The sequence below is a fragment of the Mercenaria mercenaria genome, chromosome 7 (assembly GCF_021730395.1).
Source record: "Mercenaria mercenaria strain notata chromosome 7, MADL_Memer_1, whole genome shotgun sequence".
NCBI lineage: Eukaryota > Metazoa > Mollusca > Bivalvia > Venerida > Veneridae > Mercenaria > Mercenaria mercenaria.
Window position 1 is genome coordinate 42131215 of NC_069367.1, and position 20018 is coordinate 42151232.

Sequence of the window (20018 nt, forward strand, 5' to 3'; positions counted from 1 at the left end):
TAATTATAGCAATGAATTTGAAGAGTAGAATTCAGAAACACTTGATATGAAATAACAAGCAAATCTCGTTTAAAGAGATATTTGATACTGATTTAAATGGTAAGTGTAAAATGTAAATTAAACACCAAATTAAATTTAGAGTAATAAAAAACTTAAACACTTGAAAGAAAAAAGGATAAACGGATGAACAATAACTTAAGGATAAAGTGTGAAGTAAATAGCTGAATCAATCAAATAATCAACATGTTTAGATAATGATAATGTTTAGATATGACGTGTATACATATATAGATGCAATTGTATTTTATGCAACATTACATCTTAACTAGTTGTTGCTAAAATCGTTTTGTTTCTCTGATGTATTTTTGAACGGCATTAAAAATTGTTATATTGGAATCGAGAGATAATGAAATATCACCGTTTAAGATAACATTAATAGAGGGGTTACAATGTTGGGAGATCGTAGTAAGTAGTTCAGGTCGGAGATCTTTGTATTTTGGATAAATTAGGAAACGGTGGTAAGAATTTTCTATTTCCCCGCAGTCACACAAAGGAGAGTCGATAATATTTTTCTCAAATAAATCAGAGGAAAGAGAGCTGCAGTGAGTGCGTAATCTTGTGTGAAGGATCTGCAGTTTACGGTCACCAGAAAAGAAGAAGCTGGGGACATTTGGTAGGTCGTTATTTAGCATTCGCTTGAATGATGCAACCGTTGGAGCATTTTGTGTCTGAAGTGGGAGCGCATTGAAATCTCTGATAACAGAAGGCAAAAATGATTTGTAATAAAAGTCAGTATGTCTGTGGATGTTTTGCGTGTCGTTTGCATTCCTGAGTGGATAGCGATGCTCACTGCCAAGATTGTTTTTCATTTTAAAGAAAAGAATAAGTCTGTGTTTGTATCGCCGTTTCTCCAAGGATTCTAAACCAACCTCTGTCATGAGTTTATCAATGGATACAAGTTTTGTTGTTCCAGTAATTATTCTTGCCGCTTCCTGTTGAGTTTCCTCAAGCTCTCGATTTTCATTTTGTGTACAGTTATCAAATAATACATCTCCATACTCTAGAATTGGTCTTATAAAAGATATATATATGACTTCAAGTGATTTTCTATCAAGCTGAAATTTTAGTTTTTTCATAATATTTATTCTTTTCCAAGCCTTACTTTTAATGTATTCTATGTGTGTGGACCACCGCAGATCATGCGAGAGATTGATACCCAAGTGTTTATGATTACAGACTTCGTTTATTGTATGCCTTGCATTCTGCTTGGCTGATGATTAATATTTCTGTGAGCTTTACGTGCTATCAGTAAGGATTCAGTTTTCGAAGGATTGAATTTTACCAACCATTTTTCTGCCCATGAAGTTATATTCTGCAGGTCCGAGTTTAAAATAGTTGAAGCAGTGATAGGATCTTCTACTACAATAAAAAGGTTAGTATCATCAGCGTAGAGCCTAATATTCGCTTGGATATCTAGTACTATATCGTTTATATATATAAGAAAAAGTAACGGCCCGAGAATTAACCCTTGTAGAACATCAGCTGTAATGAACTTTTCAGACGATTTACAACCAGGAAGAACAACTCTTTGTTTTCTATTATTAAGGTAAGAAGAGAACCAAGAAGAAACACGTCCGGAAATACCTACAGAATTCAGTTTGAAAATAAGTCCTTTGTGCCAGACACGATCGAAGGCCTTACTTAGGCTGTCACAAAATACAGCTCTGACCTCTTTACCGGAGTCAATAGCCTGCGCAAATAAGTTATAGATATATGTTAGTTGGTTGACAGTAGAGTCACCAGGAACAAAACCGGATTGCAAAGTTGTAAGAATATCATGTTCTCGAAGAAAATTGAAAGTCTGTTTGAATACAATTCTTTCCAATACTTTATTGACAGTACTGATAAGGGATATAGGGCGATAGTTACTAACTAATGAAGGGTCGCCAGATTTGAAAAGAGGAGAAACATTTGCTTCCTTCCATGTGTCCGGAACCTGAGAGATCTGAATTGAATAGTTGAGGAGAGAGCTGAGAGGACTACTCAGTTCATGTGAAAGTTCACGAAGTATACGATTGTTAATTCCGTCTGGACCAGCTGCTTTCCCTAAAGGAAGTGATTTTAGTACCAATTCCACCTCGCTGGGAGTAATAATAATGTCATCCAGAGTTTGGTCAGAAATATCAGGCAAATCAGGGAGAATGGGGGCTCGTCTTTCATCAGTTCGAGTCTGGGCAACGAAAAAGTTATTTAAGAGATTTCCCTTATCAGTGTCATTGAATATAATGTTATCGCCAGAGGAAAGTGGGTGTATAGAGACTGATGAAGGAGGTTTAATGAAGGATTTAAGACAGGTCGACCAACTCTTAGTGTTCCGATTTTCTTGTTTTAACTTTGCGACTAGGTTGAGTCTGGGCAACGGAAAAGTCATTTAAGAGATTTGCCTTATCAGTGTCATTGAATATAACGTTATCGCCAGAGGAAAGTGGGTGTATAGAGACTGATGAAGGAGGTTTAATGATCGATTTAAGACAGGTCGACCAACTCTTAGTGTTCCGATTTTCTTGTTTTAACTTTGCGGCTAGGTTGTCGTCAATGCGCTGTTTTTTTGCCTTGCGAATTTTAGAGGTAATTTGGTTTCTCAAATTTCGAAATTTTTCCCAGTGAAATGGTGAATTGGTGTGCTTTGCTTTTCGATAAAGACGTTTTCTTTTTCTAATAAGCAATCGCAATTCATTTTTAAACCAAGGTGGTTCATTTTCTCGTATTAGAACTTTTCTATTTGGAATACATTGTTTTGCTATGTTTGTAATTTCACTCGTTATATTGTTAGCATAAACATTAATATCATCATCTTTTTTAGATTCCCAGTCAGTTTCTGAGGCTAATTGTCTGAGAAGACCATAATTCCCCTTTTCAAAAATCCAAACGTGACGATAAAAACATAACCTCTTTGGCTTGTTTAAGTTGAATAAGCAATAGATAGGACAATGGTAACGTACATCTTGAGGAAGAAAAGGATCGCCAACACCACTAGAATGGATAAGGCGTTTGCTTGAGGTGAAAATGAGGTCGATTATCGAGGTAGATGACTCAGTAAAATGCGTAGGCGAACCTATAACCTGATGCAGAGACAGTTGAGAACATATATCATGAACTTTTCTCAAGGCAGCAGTATTCATTACGTTCAAGTTAAAGTCGCCCATAATTAAGATATTTTCAATCCCCGTATCAATAGCTAGAATCAACAATCAAGGCGTGATGAACAGGGTCAGTATTAGGTGGTCTGTAAAAAGTCCAAATAGAATATGTTTGTTGGAAAGTACAGTTTCACTCCAGATACATTCAGTACCATTAATTTCAAGATCATGACGCCTTTTATAATGAATATATTCTTTACATAAAGTATTACTCCACCGTAGTTGTCTGTGCGATCTTTTCTTTCGGGATTTGCAAACGAGTGAAGAATTAGATCAGAAGTTGGAATATGTGGGCCAAGCCATGTTTCCGAGAAAGAGAGGATGTTAAAATCCCTAGAGTTCGGTGTAGAGCGTGTCGAGTTTTGGAAACAAACTCTGAACGTTGTAGTGAACAAAAGAAAGGTTCCTAGAAAGATCAATATATTCACTATCAGATGAGACAGATGATGTAGGTGACGTACTACAGTTACTGGATACAGGTCCTGGGTTCTTGTGGACATCCCCTGACAGAAGGATGATAGCAGAAATGTTCCAGAATTGAACAAAGGCAAAAAGCAGTATGATTGAACAGACAAGACAGAGCGAAAAGATAACATTTAAATGTTGATTCTTACTAGGTGGATGTAAACGGCGGTGAACAGGTAAAGATATTGTTTTGAAAGTCAAGTCGTTGTCATAAATACACAGTCTAATGCAAACAGGGACATAGGTGATGTAGGTGGATATGAATAATAACATTTGTAAAATAAGAAATCTAAACATGAAGTGAATACGAAAAACTCTCATGTTGGCTGAGGAAGACTGCTTAATCAATCTCATGTTATAGTTGACAGTAGGCACAGGAATATGAAAATAACCAATATGAGAGAACATAATAGTTGCAAGTTACATGAAGAGATCCAGCAATGAATATGAAAATTGTGCGTGTTCATCCGTGAGAAAAAGCATAAAAGAGAAGAAATGAGTAGGATTAAATTGAGAAACATTGTTTCTTGCGAAGATTTGGAGGTGAAATAGGTGCCATCAAATTGGTGATGAACGAATAGTGATGATAAAGTAAATGAGATGTTTTGTGAGAACAAAAGGTTTTTTAGATGTGTTGCACATAGACTGATCAAATAAATACTCTGTTATATCTTTTATAGTTTACATAATTTATATTCTTGATGTGCGTTTAAATAATTTGTTTGGATCGCGCCATAAATCAGATATTTTAATGTTCTAGTAATATCATGAACATGTACAACAGCAAAATAATATGAGTTTCATTAAGTAGTATGTATGATTTTTAAATGCGTAGTATTTCAACATTTTACCAACGCAAATGTACGCTAATTAACTGTGCTGTGTATAACTTGAACGACGACTAAACAGGGTATTACACAACTATAGACTTATGCCTTTTAAATTAACCATATCATGCGTAAATCATACATTACTTCATTTTACAGTTAAAGGTGTTAATTTTAATTTGTACATTACTTATTGTAATTGTATGTGTTGTAAATGTATGGAATTAAGGTCAGACAGGCTATCAGAAATAACTTTGAATATTCAATGAGCATCACGTGCTTAGCACTTATGTACAGTATATATGATACGCGAACTAGATAATCTATAAAAGTGTGTATATCGGAAGTCTACTCACAATACTGCATGAAGATGATAGATAAGTAATAAACGCAATAAACATTTATGCATATCACTCATTCAATAGTGTTAAGTTTCTACTTTATATAAAAGTAAAATATGTACTGAAACAGTCAACAATAACAGTTAACAATTACGCGTATTTTGATCGACTTTTGAAAATAGACAAACAATTAATAGTGATATAATTATAAGAAACTTGATCAACATATAAATAAAAGTGTCTACAATACTGCCAAAAATGCAATTAAAGTTTCGATATCGCACAGACATCTTATTGTGATTGCAAATTCTGTAATAAGAACTATTTACAGCGAGCAAACAAAACTTTTCATACAAAACTGTACACAAGTAGTATATACATATTGAACACCATGCGTAAATTATTTTTAAGGTTTAGCAGTATATCACAAAACAACAGATTTTTTTTAGCAAATGAACAGCATCTTGACACACAACTTATCTGACCAGTACATGTTTTACTGTTCTGTCCCAAGGAGTTGGATACCTAAAATATTCTACATGAGTTGTCCCCCTTCAAATAAGAATGCCATTTGTAAAGAAATAAATGTAAACAATTGTCAAAACGATGTTTTACCTAGTTATGCAAAATTTAAACACTCGCACGATGTTGCAAATGCTTCAAAACGAAGACATGTAACAGCTTTTTAAAAATGGTGAGTTTTTAAAGGCGCTGGTCTGTCCAGAAGTGTGACCCTTTCATGTAGTCCCTTTCCGGAATTCAATACATATATGAATAAATTGACAATGGTTTTGTACAATTATATAAATGTTTTATATGCTGTTATATTTTCATGTAAAACAAAGCTTTCTTTTTATGATTTGATGACGTTTGAACTTTTTTCTCCGAAACATGGACCTATACCTTAAATGGCAAAGGCTTCATAAACCGATAAAAGTTTCGAAACGGATCAAAATATTGTGAATATTATTGTGAATTGAGGCTCAGTTGTACTAGACAGAATATCAGTATATACAAATATACCTAGCGCGATCTTTGTTTAAAAACGATCAGATTTATATTTTATAGTTTTATATGTCAGCTAAACATTTCAATGATATGACTAACTAGATATTGTAATTTATAAAACTATAGACAGGCGTCACTTAATATTAGATGTAGATGACTGACCGAAAGGTTCAAAGCCAAATAACGTTTATGCATAGCACTCATGCACTAGTGCTGTATTTCTACTGATTATAAAACAACAAAGCAGTAAACAGTCAGCATTTACAATTAAGCAAGAAATGGCCAATACTTCAAAATGGACAAACATGTGAAAACGATCGTATAAAGAACTCCATCAACAAATAGACGCATTGACTTCGAGACAATACTGTCAAAGGTATAATTTTTTTTTTTAAATATTCTAGAAAAGTAAAGTCTTGATGAGAACTAGTTACGAGTACGTTACTCTGCCTGAACACCTAAAATAAAAAATATTTTACGACGTGCAAACAAAATGAGTCATGATATCACTTAGACTTAAATGTGTGCATACTTTTATGATATGCAGTACTTTACAACGTATAGCGAAAACACAGGTAAATATGCGTCTACACCTTAAATGAAAATATTTTACAACATACAAACAAAACGAGTCTTGATATCACTCAGACTCAAATATGATACACTATGTGCATACTTTCTGCATACTGTTTATAATATGCAGTATTTTCGAACGTATAGCAAAAACACTGGTAGTTATGCGTATACACCTAAAATGAAAATATTTTACTACGTACAAACAAAACTAGTCTTGATATCACTCAGACTCAAATATGTTACACTATGTGCATACTTTTTATAATAAGCACTAATTTACAACGTGCAAGCAAAAACACAGGTTAATATCTATCAATCAAGACCATTATGCAAAACTTTACACAGGTAGATTATATATATATATATATATATATATCAAATAAAGCTCTAAGCGTATCAATCAATTATAACGGTCATGGTTTTGACCCAAAATTTAATGTTCCATTACACATTGTGACTACGGTATGTACTTAAAAAGTTTCAACAACACTAACTTTTAGCAATGTTCAAAATTTGCAAGATCATCACTGCTTGTTACACGGTGAATGTTTTCATAATTGTCCTTCACTAGCACTACACCATCTGATGTCCAGCAACTGTTGAGTTTCTTACGTTTGACCAAAACTCGTGCAGTGTAAAAGGCGAAGCTGCGCTGTCTCGTAAGATCCTCGTTTATATAGGTTCCAGTTATACCATTGGTTTTTAGTGAAGCCCTTGCCGAGTACATATGCAGCCTGGCTCGGTACGAGATAAATTTAACGATAATAGGTCTTGGACCTCCAGTTTGATTGGGTTTGCCCACACGGTGACTCCGGTCAATTTCAGACAGGTCCATAGTAACATTCATTTTTTACAGGTGTCCAGGATTATTTTATCAGTATTTTCGTTTTTTGTTATCCCTCTATTTGATAGCATGTCCTGGAATTGGGTAGTATTGTTCGTGTATGCATAATTAATCATTGACTGTATAGTACTTAATAGATGATCAGAGATTTATAAATAACTTGCAATTAGCCGCCTTAGATTAGTTGAATTGAAATCTGATTTATAACGGACTTTATTTGGGCTTAAACAATTTTAAAAACTGATATTTCAGAAAATAATCATCAGAATAAAATCATAAAGATCTACATTATTAATTTATTATTTTTCGTGTATAGCCCTATATGTCACAATTCTGCTTAAATGTTGAACAATTGAAGCCATTGTAAGCGACACTATTAATGATTAGAAATTTTTATTAATTTTGATCCTTTTGAGGTATCCGATCCACAAAAAGAAGTAACACTTCGATGCTTGGTGACCCCATAGTTTTTTATTGGGATCATTTGAAACAGCTGTGTCTGCTGAACACGAAATAATAAATAAGATTACAATAAATAATATCTAAGAATAATTGTAGTCATGTTTTTGACTGCGAAATGATAATGCTTGCATACCTAGCGGAGATAGTATGCATTTGTCCGAACAATCACCATGGATAGATATCCGGTCTTTTCATACGGAAAAAAACATTGTCTAAAATAGCATGAAGTTTTGTGACGTCACAGTACTGGCATTATTATGACGTAATCATGTTAAAACTGTATAAATACTATTTTTCAGCGCGATTTATTTTGAACGTGTTTGGTTAGAAAAATGATTGAACATGTCTGTCTGTATCTTAGACAGCTGTTTTCCCAACCTTGTGACAGTTTGTATATAAAATTAAAATAAACTCTCGGTGTTTTTTAAATCCACACACTTTCCCTCGGGTAGGAACCTGTACGAAATTTTACGCACGTCAGTGGCACGGATTAGAGACGGAAAATGCTCAATTTTTCCAGGCGGAATCCAGACGGAATTCAGTTTTTAAGGTAACCAAATAAAACAGAGATTCCTCACGTCATTGGTCAGGAAAATTGGCACGGAATATTTAAATTAGCAGGAAAAAATTCCTTGCGGATTCCGTGCGGAGCAGCTTTACGTACGTCATTGGGCAGGAAAATGGGCACGGAATATTTAAATTAGCAGGAAAAAAATTACGTGCGGAGCAGCTTTACGCACGTCATTGGGCAGGAAAATAGGCACGGAATATGTAAATGAGACGGAAATCAAAACAAAATTCCGTTTGGATTCCGTGCGGAAGTATTTTACACACGTCATTTTTCTAGACAATTGGCATGGCCCATATGCTTATTGGACCGACAGTAGGGCCTGACCGTGGCCAAGTAGTTAGGTTGCTGGCTTCAAATCACTTGCCTCTCATCGATGTAGGTTCCAGCCTCACTCAGGGCGTATAATTCTTTATATAATATGCTGTTTATAATATATTCTAACAGGGCCAGCGAATAACCTACATAAAGGTAGAGCAAAATCTATCTCGAGTTATTTAAAAAATAATTTATAGCAAAGCAGTGCTTTATCACTATTTGTACACGATGGGTGGTTATACGTCGGGCGCAATAATTTCACGAGGGCGTAACTATAAATTATTTCGATTCTTAGATATGTTCTTTATAATTGTAAAATTTATATCAAATATGATGGAACTGTTTCATCGCACAAGCATGGCGCCAATAGTAGGTATTTGTTAAAATACGCCAGGACCGGAAACGGTAATACTTCTTGCGGCAGAATTCAGTTCGAGCAAAAATTATTGTGAACTATTCAGCAAAGCGAATAATTAATTCAGTATGTGTATAAATTAAAACATTTGTGCAATATGACATTTCGTTTAAAACATGTTATTAAGTAAAATATTTCATGAAATTTGAAAGCGCTATTTCTTGATGCTTACATGGCGCTAAATATCACGTTGACGTGACGTCAGCATAACATTGTTGTGATGATTAAAGCATTGTTAGCCATATTAGAATCTGCAATAAACCACTCGCGTACAATGACGTCTTCCGATCCAGGTGTGTAGCACGGTCGAAAAAAATAGTTACCTTTTTTTCTAGGACTGTTGATACTAGAATATCGTGTTAGAATTGAAATAACAAGTTCCCAAGTGTGATTTATCTTACAACAACCCTAGTTTTTTGTCCTTATGCGAAACAATATATCACTCAGGCCTACGGCCTTCCTGATATATTTTTATGCATAAGAACTCAAAACACCTGTTATTCTACGATAAAACACACTTGAGAACTTATTATTTCTTAATTAAACATTGCTTTTATAATATTATACATTAATTAGCTCAGATCTCGGATCATCTCCGCAAATGATGCGGAATATTGAGGATTATTGAGTCAAGGAAATCCGTAACAAAATCCAGAATGTGGAAAAAAACTGCGGATATTGGGAGAAAAGCAGGTATTCGAAAAGTTCCCCAATCAATGTGGAATGCAGAGTATTGAACCACCGAATGCGGAAATAATGCGGAAACTGGGAGAAGATCAGAACTGGAAAAGTTACGCAATTAAATGCAGAGTATTGAGCCACCGAATGCGGGGAAAATGCGGAAATTGAGAGAAAATCGTGTATCAGAAAAGTTCTGCAATCAATGGCGAATGCTGAGTATTGAGCTGAGGAAATCTGCAGCAATTAATCAGAATGTGAAGAAACTGCGGGAAATTAAGAGAATTTTCATTTCCAAATACGACAAGCTTTAATTAGAATGAAAGTTTGATGACGGACATTGGGTGGTCACAATAGCTTGCCAAAAACATTTCGCACTAATATGAGCTTATACAATATCATATTCAGAATCTTTAAAATTATGTTTTTTATTCAATTTTAGTTAAATATATTTTCACGCACAAGCTCATACAGTGACGCATATTAATGCCTGAAATTTAGTTATTTAAAATATTTAAAACATTTAATGAATTAAAAATAGGCACAGTTATGCAAGTGGAAATTAATCTGATGATAAATACAGTAGTCTAAATTTAATTTATCTGAAACACAAGATTATTCTAAGCAAAAGTTCCAGCTGTATACACTATCAAACTCGGCAAATGCATTCATGCTGCTTTGTAGAACAAAATTCACATCCTTTTAATGTCAGAACAATGTGAATGCCTCCAATAATTAAGTTGTTGTTATTCGTAAAAATGGTTGAATAACTGTTAACATAATTAATAGATGATCGACAAATTGAACTGAAGTACTAAAAGGTTCAATTTATTTTCACTTTTTAATTATGATGAAGATGATACCGGTACTTCCGATGATTCACAGTGACCGTTAATTGTCAGATTTATCTTCTTGCATCATGGCAATAGGTTGCATTTCCACTACTGTCCATGAACAGGCTCAATCAAACCGTACAATTTCGATTTTGTCCTGTGGATTTTCCATTTTTCTATTTAAAAATGTCATTGACAACAAGTTTTCTATTGATCTTTGCTGGATTTATGTCGATATGTGGGAATATATCCAGCACTGTGAGTTATCTGAAAAACAAATAAAATTTACAAAATCAAAAGTGTAAAATATTCCTTAAAAAGCATTTTAACAAACAGAATAAGCCTGAAATTGCAGTTACAGATAAGATCATGTTCAAGGTAAATTTAAACTAAATTTCAGTTCAAGACTGGGGAAAATACTTGTAGGGGCTAAAGCCTGTATTCAGATTTCAGAGGCAAATTCATCAGTAAACAAGTAAACAGGAAATTAACAAATAAAAAAGACTTAATTTATCATATTTTGATTTTTTTTTTCAAAAAATACGTTTGAAAATGGGGGACGAAATGACCAGTTTGAAATCACCAAGCGGGACGAAATGACCAAATCGGGGACGAGTTGACTGTAAATCGTTTGTTGTGGGCCTACTTTGCAAATGCGTGGCTCTGGGGCTCTGTTTTTTTTTCCAAGAAGTCTACCCTTACTTATATTCTTTTGCTTCCGGAATTAAGTCGCAGGATTTCTCAACGATTGAATTGTTTGGTCAGCGTGGTATGCTACTACAGAACCACAATTTGGCACAACATAGTCACAGAAAAACATCTCACAAATTTTAAAGATGGCGCAAAAACTGCAACAGCTTTGAAAACCAATAGAAATACTCGAATCATTTGACCCTCGGTCTTACAATAACCAATCAAATATGCCAATACAAAATGGTCTCCTGCGATGGCCAACTTTTGAATAATGCGACAGGTAACCAGCAACTTCCCGTAAAAGCTGATTGGCTGAGGTATCTTCGGTAAACAAACATGGCGGCGCATGAGATCTAATAGCAATCGGGAGACTGTACTTTCTCAATATTTAGGCGTTTTCAATTAAAACTGGCAGTAACATATATGAAGTTTCATTTTAAATGGTATAGTTTTACTGGTCTTGATTGTATTTATATGTGAAGTTGACGCAAGTCCGAAAAAAATACACGTAAATGTTGTCTTACGATTCATTCGTCCCCATTCAGCTCGTTCCCAATTTTACAATTGGTCCGACTCTCCATGTAGAAATTTACACATACTGCCTTTTAAACATTGTATTTTATACAATGTGTACATTAGTTAAAAACAAATACATTGGCCATTTTATTGACTATCCTAGCTTTTCTACATGATCATTGTTTGTAATTCAATGGTCATTTATATTCTATTTCATTTTTAGCATTAAAGCTAAGTCATACTCACCAAAGCATTGGCATATCACACGTACGTCTGCTTTTTGAAAAAAAAAAAGAACTTATGAGATTTATAATTAGATGTGCCCCAACATTTACTCCAAATGTGTTTGATATATCTTGTAATATCTAATTGATTTACAAAAAAAAAATGATCTGAAGAAATGTCAGATTGTATGCTTTATTAGATTTTTTTAAGCGAAAACAAATCCTAAGTCAGACTTTTTTTAGGGGCCTCCGTGGCCGAGTGGTTACGATCGCTGACTTCAAATCACTTGACCCTCATCGATGTGGGTTCGAGCCACACTCGCGGCGTTGAATTCTTCATATGAGGAAGCCATAGCTGGCTTACGGAAGGTCGGTGGTTCTACCCAGGTGCCCGCTCGTGATGAAATAATGCACGGAGGGGCACCAGGGGTCTTTCTCCGCCATTAAAGCTGGAAGGTCACCATATGACCTATCATGATGTGTCGGTCCGACGTTAAATCCAATAAAAAAAATTCTGTAAGTTAGAAAATTTCAAAGTCGAACTTTCGCCTTTTACAGCTCTGTTTGTCTTACATTAATTTGTTGCGCCTGATATTTTAAAGATTATGCCTGGTTTTCTTGCGATTTACGCCCGTAAGTAAAATAGAATTACCAGTCCTGCACCTTTACGCCTGGTTCTTGTCAAATAACAACCCATTACCGTCACGGCCTGGTTTATGCTTCAAAACCAAGTGTAGTACGTCTCATTATTTCATAAGGGCACTGGGACTGGTTTAAAACATGATTAGTTGGAGAAAAAAATGTATCTTGGAGTAAAATCAATAGAAATATGCCTCTTCTTTGGAGCCTTTCACACAGCACCCATTTGATAAAAAAAGTACAATTGCAACAACATCTACACCACACATCAACAGAAAGAATACGCATTAGAAAAAAACTAGCCTTAAATTACAAGGTATATCTAAATTTGTAGAGATATCTGTGATATCTAAACAAAGAAAAATACTCAAGTGACTATTTTTTAAATCTTGCTAGCCAGACTTTACAATAATTTTACACAAATGGTCCATGTGTGACTTTCTACCAAGATTGTTCAAAACATTTTCATTAGTTAGCAAACAACATTTTTTTTTTAATTTCTGAAAGAAAACTAATGAAACTCTTTTCATTCCTAATTAAAGAGGTCCGCCAACATTTACTCCAAAAATATCTTGTAATATTTAATTTATCTAAAAGAAAAACCAGAAAAAGTCAAATTTACCAAGTTTTTTCAAAGTATAATGTCCCTATCTTATGAAATAGTCAAGGTCAGAATTTCCGCAACTGAGAAATGTAGTGTCATTATTCTGCATGTTTTCCGTAAAAACAAAAATCTTTTTCTGCAGAATGAAGATTTCAGCAATTTTTCCGCATTTTCTCCATTTGAAATGCAGTGCGGAAATCTGAGCTAAGTGCGATCAAATATAGGCTAAAACTTTACTAGATTTCAAAGTAATGTTTTTCATTATTCCTTTGTATCCATACTTCGTTTTACTCTTGTTTTGGGGCTTGTAGGAGTGTAAAAATTTCTAAGTGGAAAAAGTCCGTGTTGTAAAAATTACTAAGTGCCAAAATTCCGTCTACAAAATTTGACTAAATCGAAAAAGTCCGTGTCTTCCAAAATGACGTGTGGGTTGCAGCAGGAAAATAATGAGAGTTCACACGGAAAACTAAATTTATCCGCACGGAAAAATGAAAGTCTCCGTACGGACTCCAGAAAAAATCCGTGTCCGTGTCAATTTCACACGGACTATTGCAATTCCTACTCAATTCCTGCCCAATGACGTGCCTTTTCCAGGCGGATTCATTTAGGTAAACGTATAGTATTGGAAACATTGGCTTTTGGTGGATAAAGTTGTTACGTCAAAGGGTAACAATTGCTTGTTACTTATAATACTTAAGGTAACAGAAAAACAAACCAGCAGCTATAAACAATAACAGAATTTCATTTATAAAAGTAACAATTCAGATACCTTAAAATGTAACTTACTGCAAAGGCCAATATAAATATGCAAAAAAAGTCCAATTCCTGTCCTGGTCAAACTTAAATCCTAAGAGCTATAACTCCAAATTATTCACAAATCCAAAGTGAATTCAGTATGTCCAAATGATATAAATCCTCTTCAAACAATATTTTAAATCCACAATGTTAATGTAAATCCTTCAAATGTTAAATGTCCGAACTGGTAATATTTTGAAAATAAGAAATACAGGTAAATTTTTAATAACATCTTTAACTGTAGATTCTACCCTGTCCTCAGACAGCTTGCTATTTAAAGTATCATGGAAGATTCCAGAACTTTCAAGTTTCACCAACAATAAAAAGAATATTCTGGATAAAACCAAGAACAATCCAGACTTTAAAAATAATTGTAACTCCCTGTTTATCAGTATTGTGGAAGAACATTCTAGAACACCATAGAATATAAACAACTTAGTTTATACATAATTTATTTTAGGTCGATTGTGAAGCAAGTTCTACAACTTATATTAGTCACTCTCGACACCTCATTCCTGATAGAATTCATCACCACGAGGGTATGAGAGAAGAGAAGCCAGTTTCCCTTTTAATGCTGACCGTCTTGAGCAAGGGAGCTATTGGTACCACATTTTTTACGTCTTTGGTATGACGCGGCCGGGGATCGAACCCACGACCTCCCGCACTCGAAGCTGATGCTCTATCACTAGGATACCGAGGCGGTTAAACAACTTATTGACATGTCTCAAAACTATGTCTGTATTGTGGAAAAACATTCTGAAATACCATAGAGTATAAACAAGTGATTGATATGTTGTCTCAAAACTAGGTCAGTAAACAAAAAGTAAAGCCGAAAGGGGATAATATAAATATAACAAAGTAAAAAAAAAACAGAAATATGATCAAATATACATTTCGTTGAGTGTAGCTTTTTTATTGTCACCTTTGAAATTACACATAGCGAACAATGAATGTTTGGATACGGTTATTACATCACGAGATATGATATTCAATAGTTTCAATGGGAAAATTCTATTTAAAAAAATATTTGGTGGCCTTCATCACATTGTGTATTAGCATATTGCTGGGCATATCAATAGTATCGTTTAGTTCATCAGAGATAAAATCGTCATGATTATGTTGCAAATTCGTTTTGCATTTAGCCTCGGATTTTCTGTAGCTGTCCTTGCCTTGCACTTTGCATTCTTCTTGCATTGTCTAGTGCATGTATTCTTATCACGATAGGTTCGGAATCACAGCGTTGTCTATTTTGTTTTCTATGCCTTTTAGCTAGAAACTGTCATGCTACATTTCATGATACTTATAATTCGTACAATATGTCTTGATTTTTTATCAATTTTCCGTAATTATATTACATTGATAAAGTCATGGCCTTATGGACTATGCTATTTCGACAATGCAAAATTCGTATGTAAAACTGAGATTGTCGTAACAACGCGAGAAATGCACGGGGATCAAAAAGAAACTAATAATTATAAGAAAATGTATCTCCGAATAAATTATAAAGTATCAATGACACTCAAAAACATGTCCCAACAGTGCACTAGAAGAAAATGCATAGAAATTTTCGGGGTAAGTATTTGGTACCGTAAGTCTCTCATATATATACAATATATATATTCTTCAATCAAGGATATGTCTGCGTAAATGAGCTGAGCGTTAGCTTTCTAAGAAAACGCCGTTAAACTATGTTACACGAATCACACGTGCACCGCTCTTTTACAAAACTGTGTCCGCCATGTTTTCTTCAGTGAACGAAATAAAAGGAGTATTTTACCTTATATTTCCTTATTGTAGAGTACGATTGACTTTCTAATCTAAATAAAACATCACTTTTTTATAACATCCCACTGTCCGATCTTTCTGATCACTTAACGATCACTCACAATTACAAAATAAAACCAACGTGTCATCAAAATTATCACTTTACACGGCTTCATGGACATCACGGCCTACTAACATTAAATTTGTAATCATGCGCCAACCAAACAAATGATGAAAGATCGGTACTTTTTCAAAGACATGTTTTATTTCCTGTAATTTTCTGATATTCTAACCTTCAAACAACCGAATTGTATGCACAGAAATAACGAAACATTTATGCAATATAGCTTTTAGTATAAAGTTTGGATCTATCTTTTTCCAGCCCAACAACAGACATGTGTATGTCACAAACCCGGTCTGTCCTCGAAATCAGTGTCAAAGGTTACTAGAACATAAATACAATAAATAAACAACCGCTTACTATGTTCTTGTAAGTCCTGTAAGATGAAACGGCTCGTGTTTATACATTCATATATTCCGTATCGGGAACATTGACAATCACAAGTCGATCCTTACCACGAACATGAAAACAGTTACTTTTATGCCTTTGTTTACATTTCAAAAGTAACTATTCACATATACGTTCAAGAACGTAAATTTCGTGCTTTCCGACCCACATGGTGTGTAAACTTCTGTATTTAAAAGTATGGTGTATTCGGCAAACCATTTGTAACTTCCGACGTGGTAAATGTCATTGTCAGTTATGTTTACGAAATTTAATTGAATATTTATGTTTTATACTTGCAAAAGAAAAACTTGATGGTCATGGCCGCTGGCTTCGAATTCCTCGCCCATCACCGACGTGGGATCAAAAACCCACTTGAGGTGTGAAACTTTTCACGTAAGGAAGCCATCCAACTGAAGTTAGTGTCTCGATCTAGGTACTAGTCTGAGCCTCAAAAAATGTCTGGAGGGACCCCTGGAGCCTTTCACCACCAACAAAACCTGGGAAAAGTTCATTGTGTCGTTTCGGTGTTACTCACAATCAAACAAAATAAACATTGTTCCCGTTTTTGTTTGTTTGTTTTATATAAATGAATATGCAAAAAGGGTTTGTTTGTTTCAGTGTAACGTCAAAATATAATATTACAATTATATATCAACAGTGAACGCCACATGCATTATTTGTTCACGAGGGGTTATGCTTTAATCTTACAGGTAAAACAAATATATTCCTATTGTATAAAGGGTAAAGGTAAATATATATGTATATGTGTGTGTACTCGTGGAATTAAATGTTAAGTGTAAAAAGTATTTATTCACAGTTCAAATCATCCATGCTAAATAATACGTACGATATGTTTGCTTTCTCACTGTCTAACATGTTCGAAATGATTTATTCGATTTTTATCATAGAGTTCTAGTTTATTTTTCACCTTAAATTAAAGCAAACGTGTTCAATATAATTTTAAACAAACTCTGAAGTTTAGTAGGTTGTAGCATTCTCTAGGTCAATGGTATTTTTATTACCTTCTGTAGTCAGTCATTATCTATTGTAAAAAAACTCTTTTTAACCAAAGTGGAAAAATTCAGGTACTTGAAAATGCAGCTTTCTAAAGTTAGAATTCTCGATGTCATTTGTCAGACATACCTTGTAAATAAATAATATTATTACAAAATTAATACTGCTATTTCTTTTGATGCACTTTGCGGACTTATGATAAAGTTATTTATGTGTATCTGTTCACAACGAAGCACTGACCCTGAGGACTATGTATGGGAAAATATAAGAGTGAACTAAGTGTTGACTGAAAAAGGGCAATATTTATTTTGCCGAACAATACCTTAACAAATCTATATTTTCACATATCTGGGCGAAAAATACCGCTTAACAAATATATATTTTCACATATCTGGGCGAAAAATACCGCTTAACAAATATATATTTTCACATATCTGGGCGAAAAATACCGCCATTGCAAAACAATACATTAAAAAAATATATATATTTTCACATGTCTGGGCAGAAAATACCGCCGAAAAATACCTTAACGAATTTATATTTTCACATATCTGGGCGAAACATACCGTCCTTAACAAATAGATATGTTCTCATATCTGAATGGAGTTACAGTCCAATACCATAACAAATATATATATTCACATATTAGGGCGGATATAACCGCCGAAAGCATATCAAGAAATGTAGATGAATTTGCATATTAAGAGAAATCTTTCAAAATTAGAAAATTGTCACTTGAAAGAGGAGGCGGAATGGCATGTGGTGGTAAGATAACCAGAAATTAGCCAAAATAAAATTAAAGAAAGAAGCGTGCTATTCACTCTTGAATGCTGACGAAGAAGGAAGATGCCGTTTCCGATTGGTTCAACGGTATAAAAGGAATTCATTGATTGCCTTTTACCGTAGTATATAAATTAACATATTTCAGAATAGGACCGATTTGCTCCAAATGTACAACAATGACATAAATAATTTTATCTACCTATAAAATTCATATATATACGAGCAGTACAATTCCTGTAAATGAGCACTACGTAAGCGCTCAGGCCCCTCTCGCACATCATACCTATAGTTCGGACTTCTTTAATGTGTAAAGGCAAGTGCACAAAAATGACAAATTTTGCCAACACCTGGTAAATTGTAATGTGTTTTTTAGAAAAGTAATAAACGGAAATAGAAAAATAGCTCTCAGCTCATTTACACGGATAGTTTAGCTTTATTATGTATGTTATAGTTTTTCGCAGTTATGCACGATGACATAGAATACTTACCCTGAAAATTGTGACACGAACATACTGATAACTTTTCCCACTTTACTTTTTAAATTAAAGTAAGAGTTCAGCACTTCATGGTTTTGATGTATTGTCACATTGGAATAACGTTTGTTTTACAGTAACTTCGAAATTAATCAGAAATAATATCATGTATCCCACCCACCTAATTCATAATTTCAAAATAGCATAGGCCTTATATCTTATTCAATCAGCATTTGTCATTTCTTGTCAATAGTCAGAAGCGACAGAATACTCTTACTGACATTTGGTTTAAATCTAAGATACTTCTCATCATGGCAAAAAAAACGACCCTAAAGAGTGAGAGTGGATCTGTCGCTTGTTATATATTCGTGTCCTACTGGTAAAATAAACTGTTTTGGCCGCCCTTTGGCCAAATCAATAAGGTATGCATTTCATCTCGCCTTACATCGATCATTTTGGATTAAATTTATCATTTAGGCGGAAGTAGTTTTTAAACGACGAAACGATGAGTTAACAGCACTGTTATCAAACGTTTGCTCTCATTTTAAACGACAGAACTAGCAGGTTTCAGCTAGGACGGCCATTCATTAAAACTTGCTATAAGTTTACGTTAACATATACCACATGATCATGAAAGCTCAAGTAACAAAAAATCAGGTGTACGACATAGTTCTATCACGATCCGCTTACTGTTCTTAATATTTCACATTTTACAATTTTTACAATTAAGAAAATGAATTTTCATTCAATATAAATTCATTTAACATAACTATATAAGATTATTGAGAACCAAAACCATGTCTTGCATAGTTAAATAATCAATGTACGTGTTTTACGTGATTTTAGGAAATGCTTGCGACTCCATCTTCTTAATTTTATGCAATTAAGGGTATTTATTATACTGAAAATAGAAAAAAAGTTCTGAGAATTGAGAAAATGATGGTATAATATCGCTTTTTCAGCTAGCATTTTTAGACCTTTTTAAATTCTATGACAGTATGTCTTCCAAGAGGGAATTAAATTACTTATAAAAATAGATGGGAAAACAAGAGCCAAAACTTTATATTGAATAAATACAAATATCTCTCACTTTGTGTACTGATTTTTTATACGCCCGTTTTGGAAAAAATGACGTATTATGTGATTGTGTGTGCATCTGTCTGTCTGTCTGTCTTTCTGTCCGTCCGTGCCCGCGAAATGATGGTTAAGTGACTGCATAACGGTACTTTCTCTTTGATGTCATTCATTCCGTTCTGTTTATGGGACTATTTTTCTTTTTATGTGACTGTTAGAACAAAAGAGAGAACAATGGGGGAGTCACATAAAGACCGTTTCGTTAGAACGTCCGTCCATCTGTCCGTCATAATTCGTGTCAGGAGCATACATTTATAACCATTAAAGATATTGACATCAAACTTGGCATATTAGTAGATTATCAATGAAGTGATGTGTGCAGAGAGTTTGAAACGG

The 20018-nt window shown here is 34.1% G+C and overlaps 1 protein-coding gene and 1 long non-coding RNA gene across 2 annotated transcripts; both read right to left on the minus strand.

The window, feature by feature from the left end:
• Positions 1-6913: 6913 nt before the first annotated feature.
• On the minus strand, positions 6914-7264 carry LOC128558246 (uncharacterized). The gene has a single exon (XM_053547139.1). The coding sequence runs from the start codon at positions 7262-7264 to the stop codon at positions 6914-6916; it is 351 nt and encodes a 116-aa protein (XP_053403114.1).
• Positions 7265-10112: 2848 nt separating this feature from the next.
• LOC128558566 (uncharacterized) lies at positions 10113-14297 on the minus strand. Its single transcript, XR_008371721.1, has 2 exons — positions 13998-14297; positions 10113-10802 (listed from the first exon to the last, which is right to left on the minus strand). It is a non-coding gene; the product is annotated as an uncharacterized LOC128558566 (long non-coding RNA).
• Positions 14298-20018: the final 5721 nt, after the last annotated feature.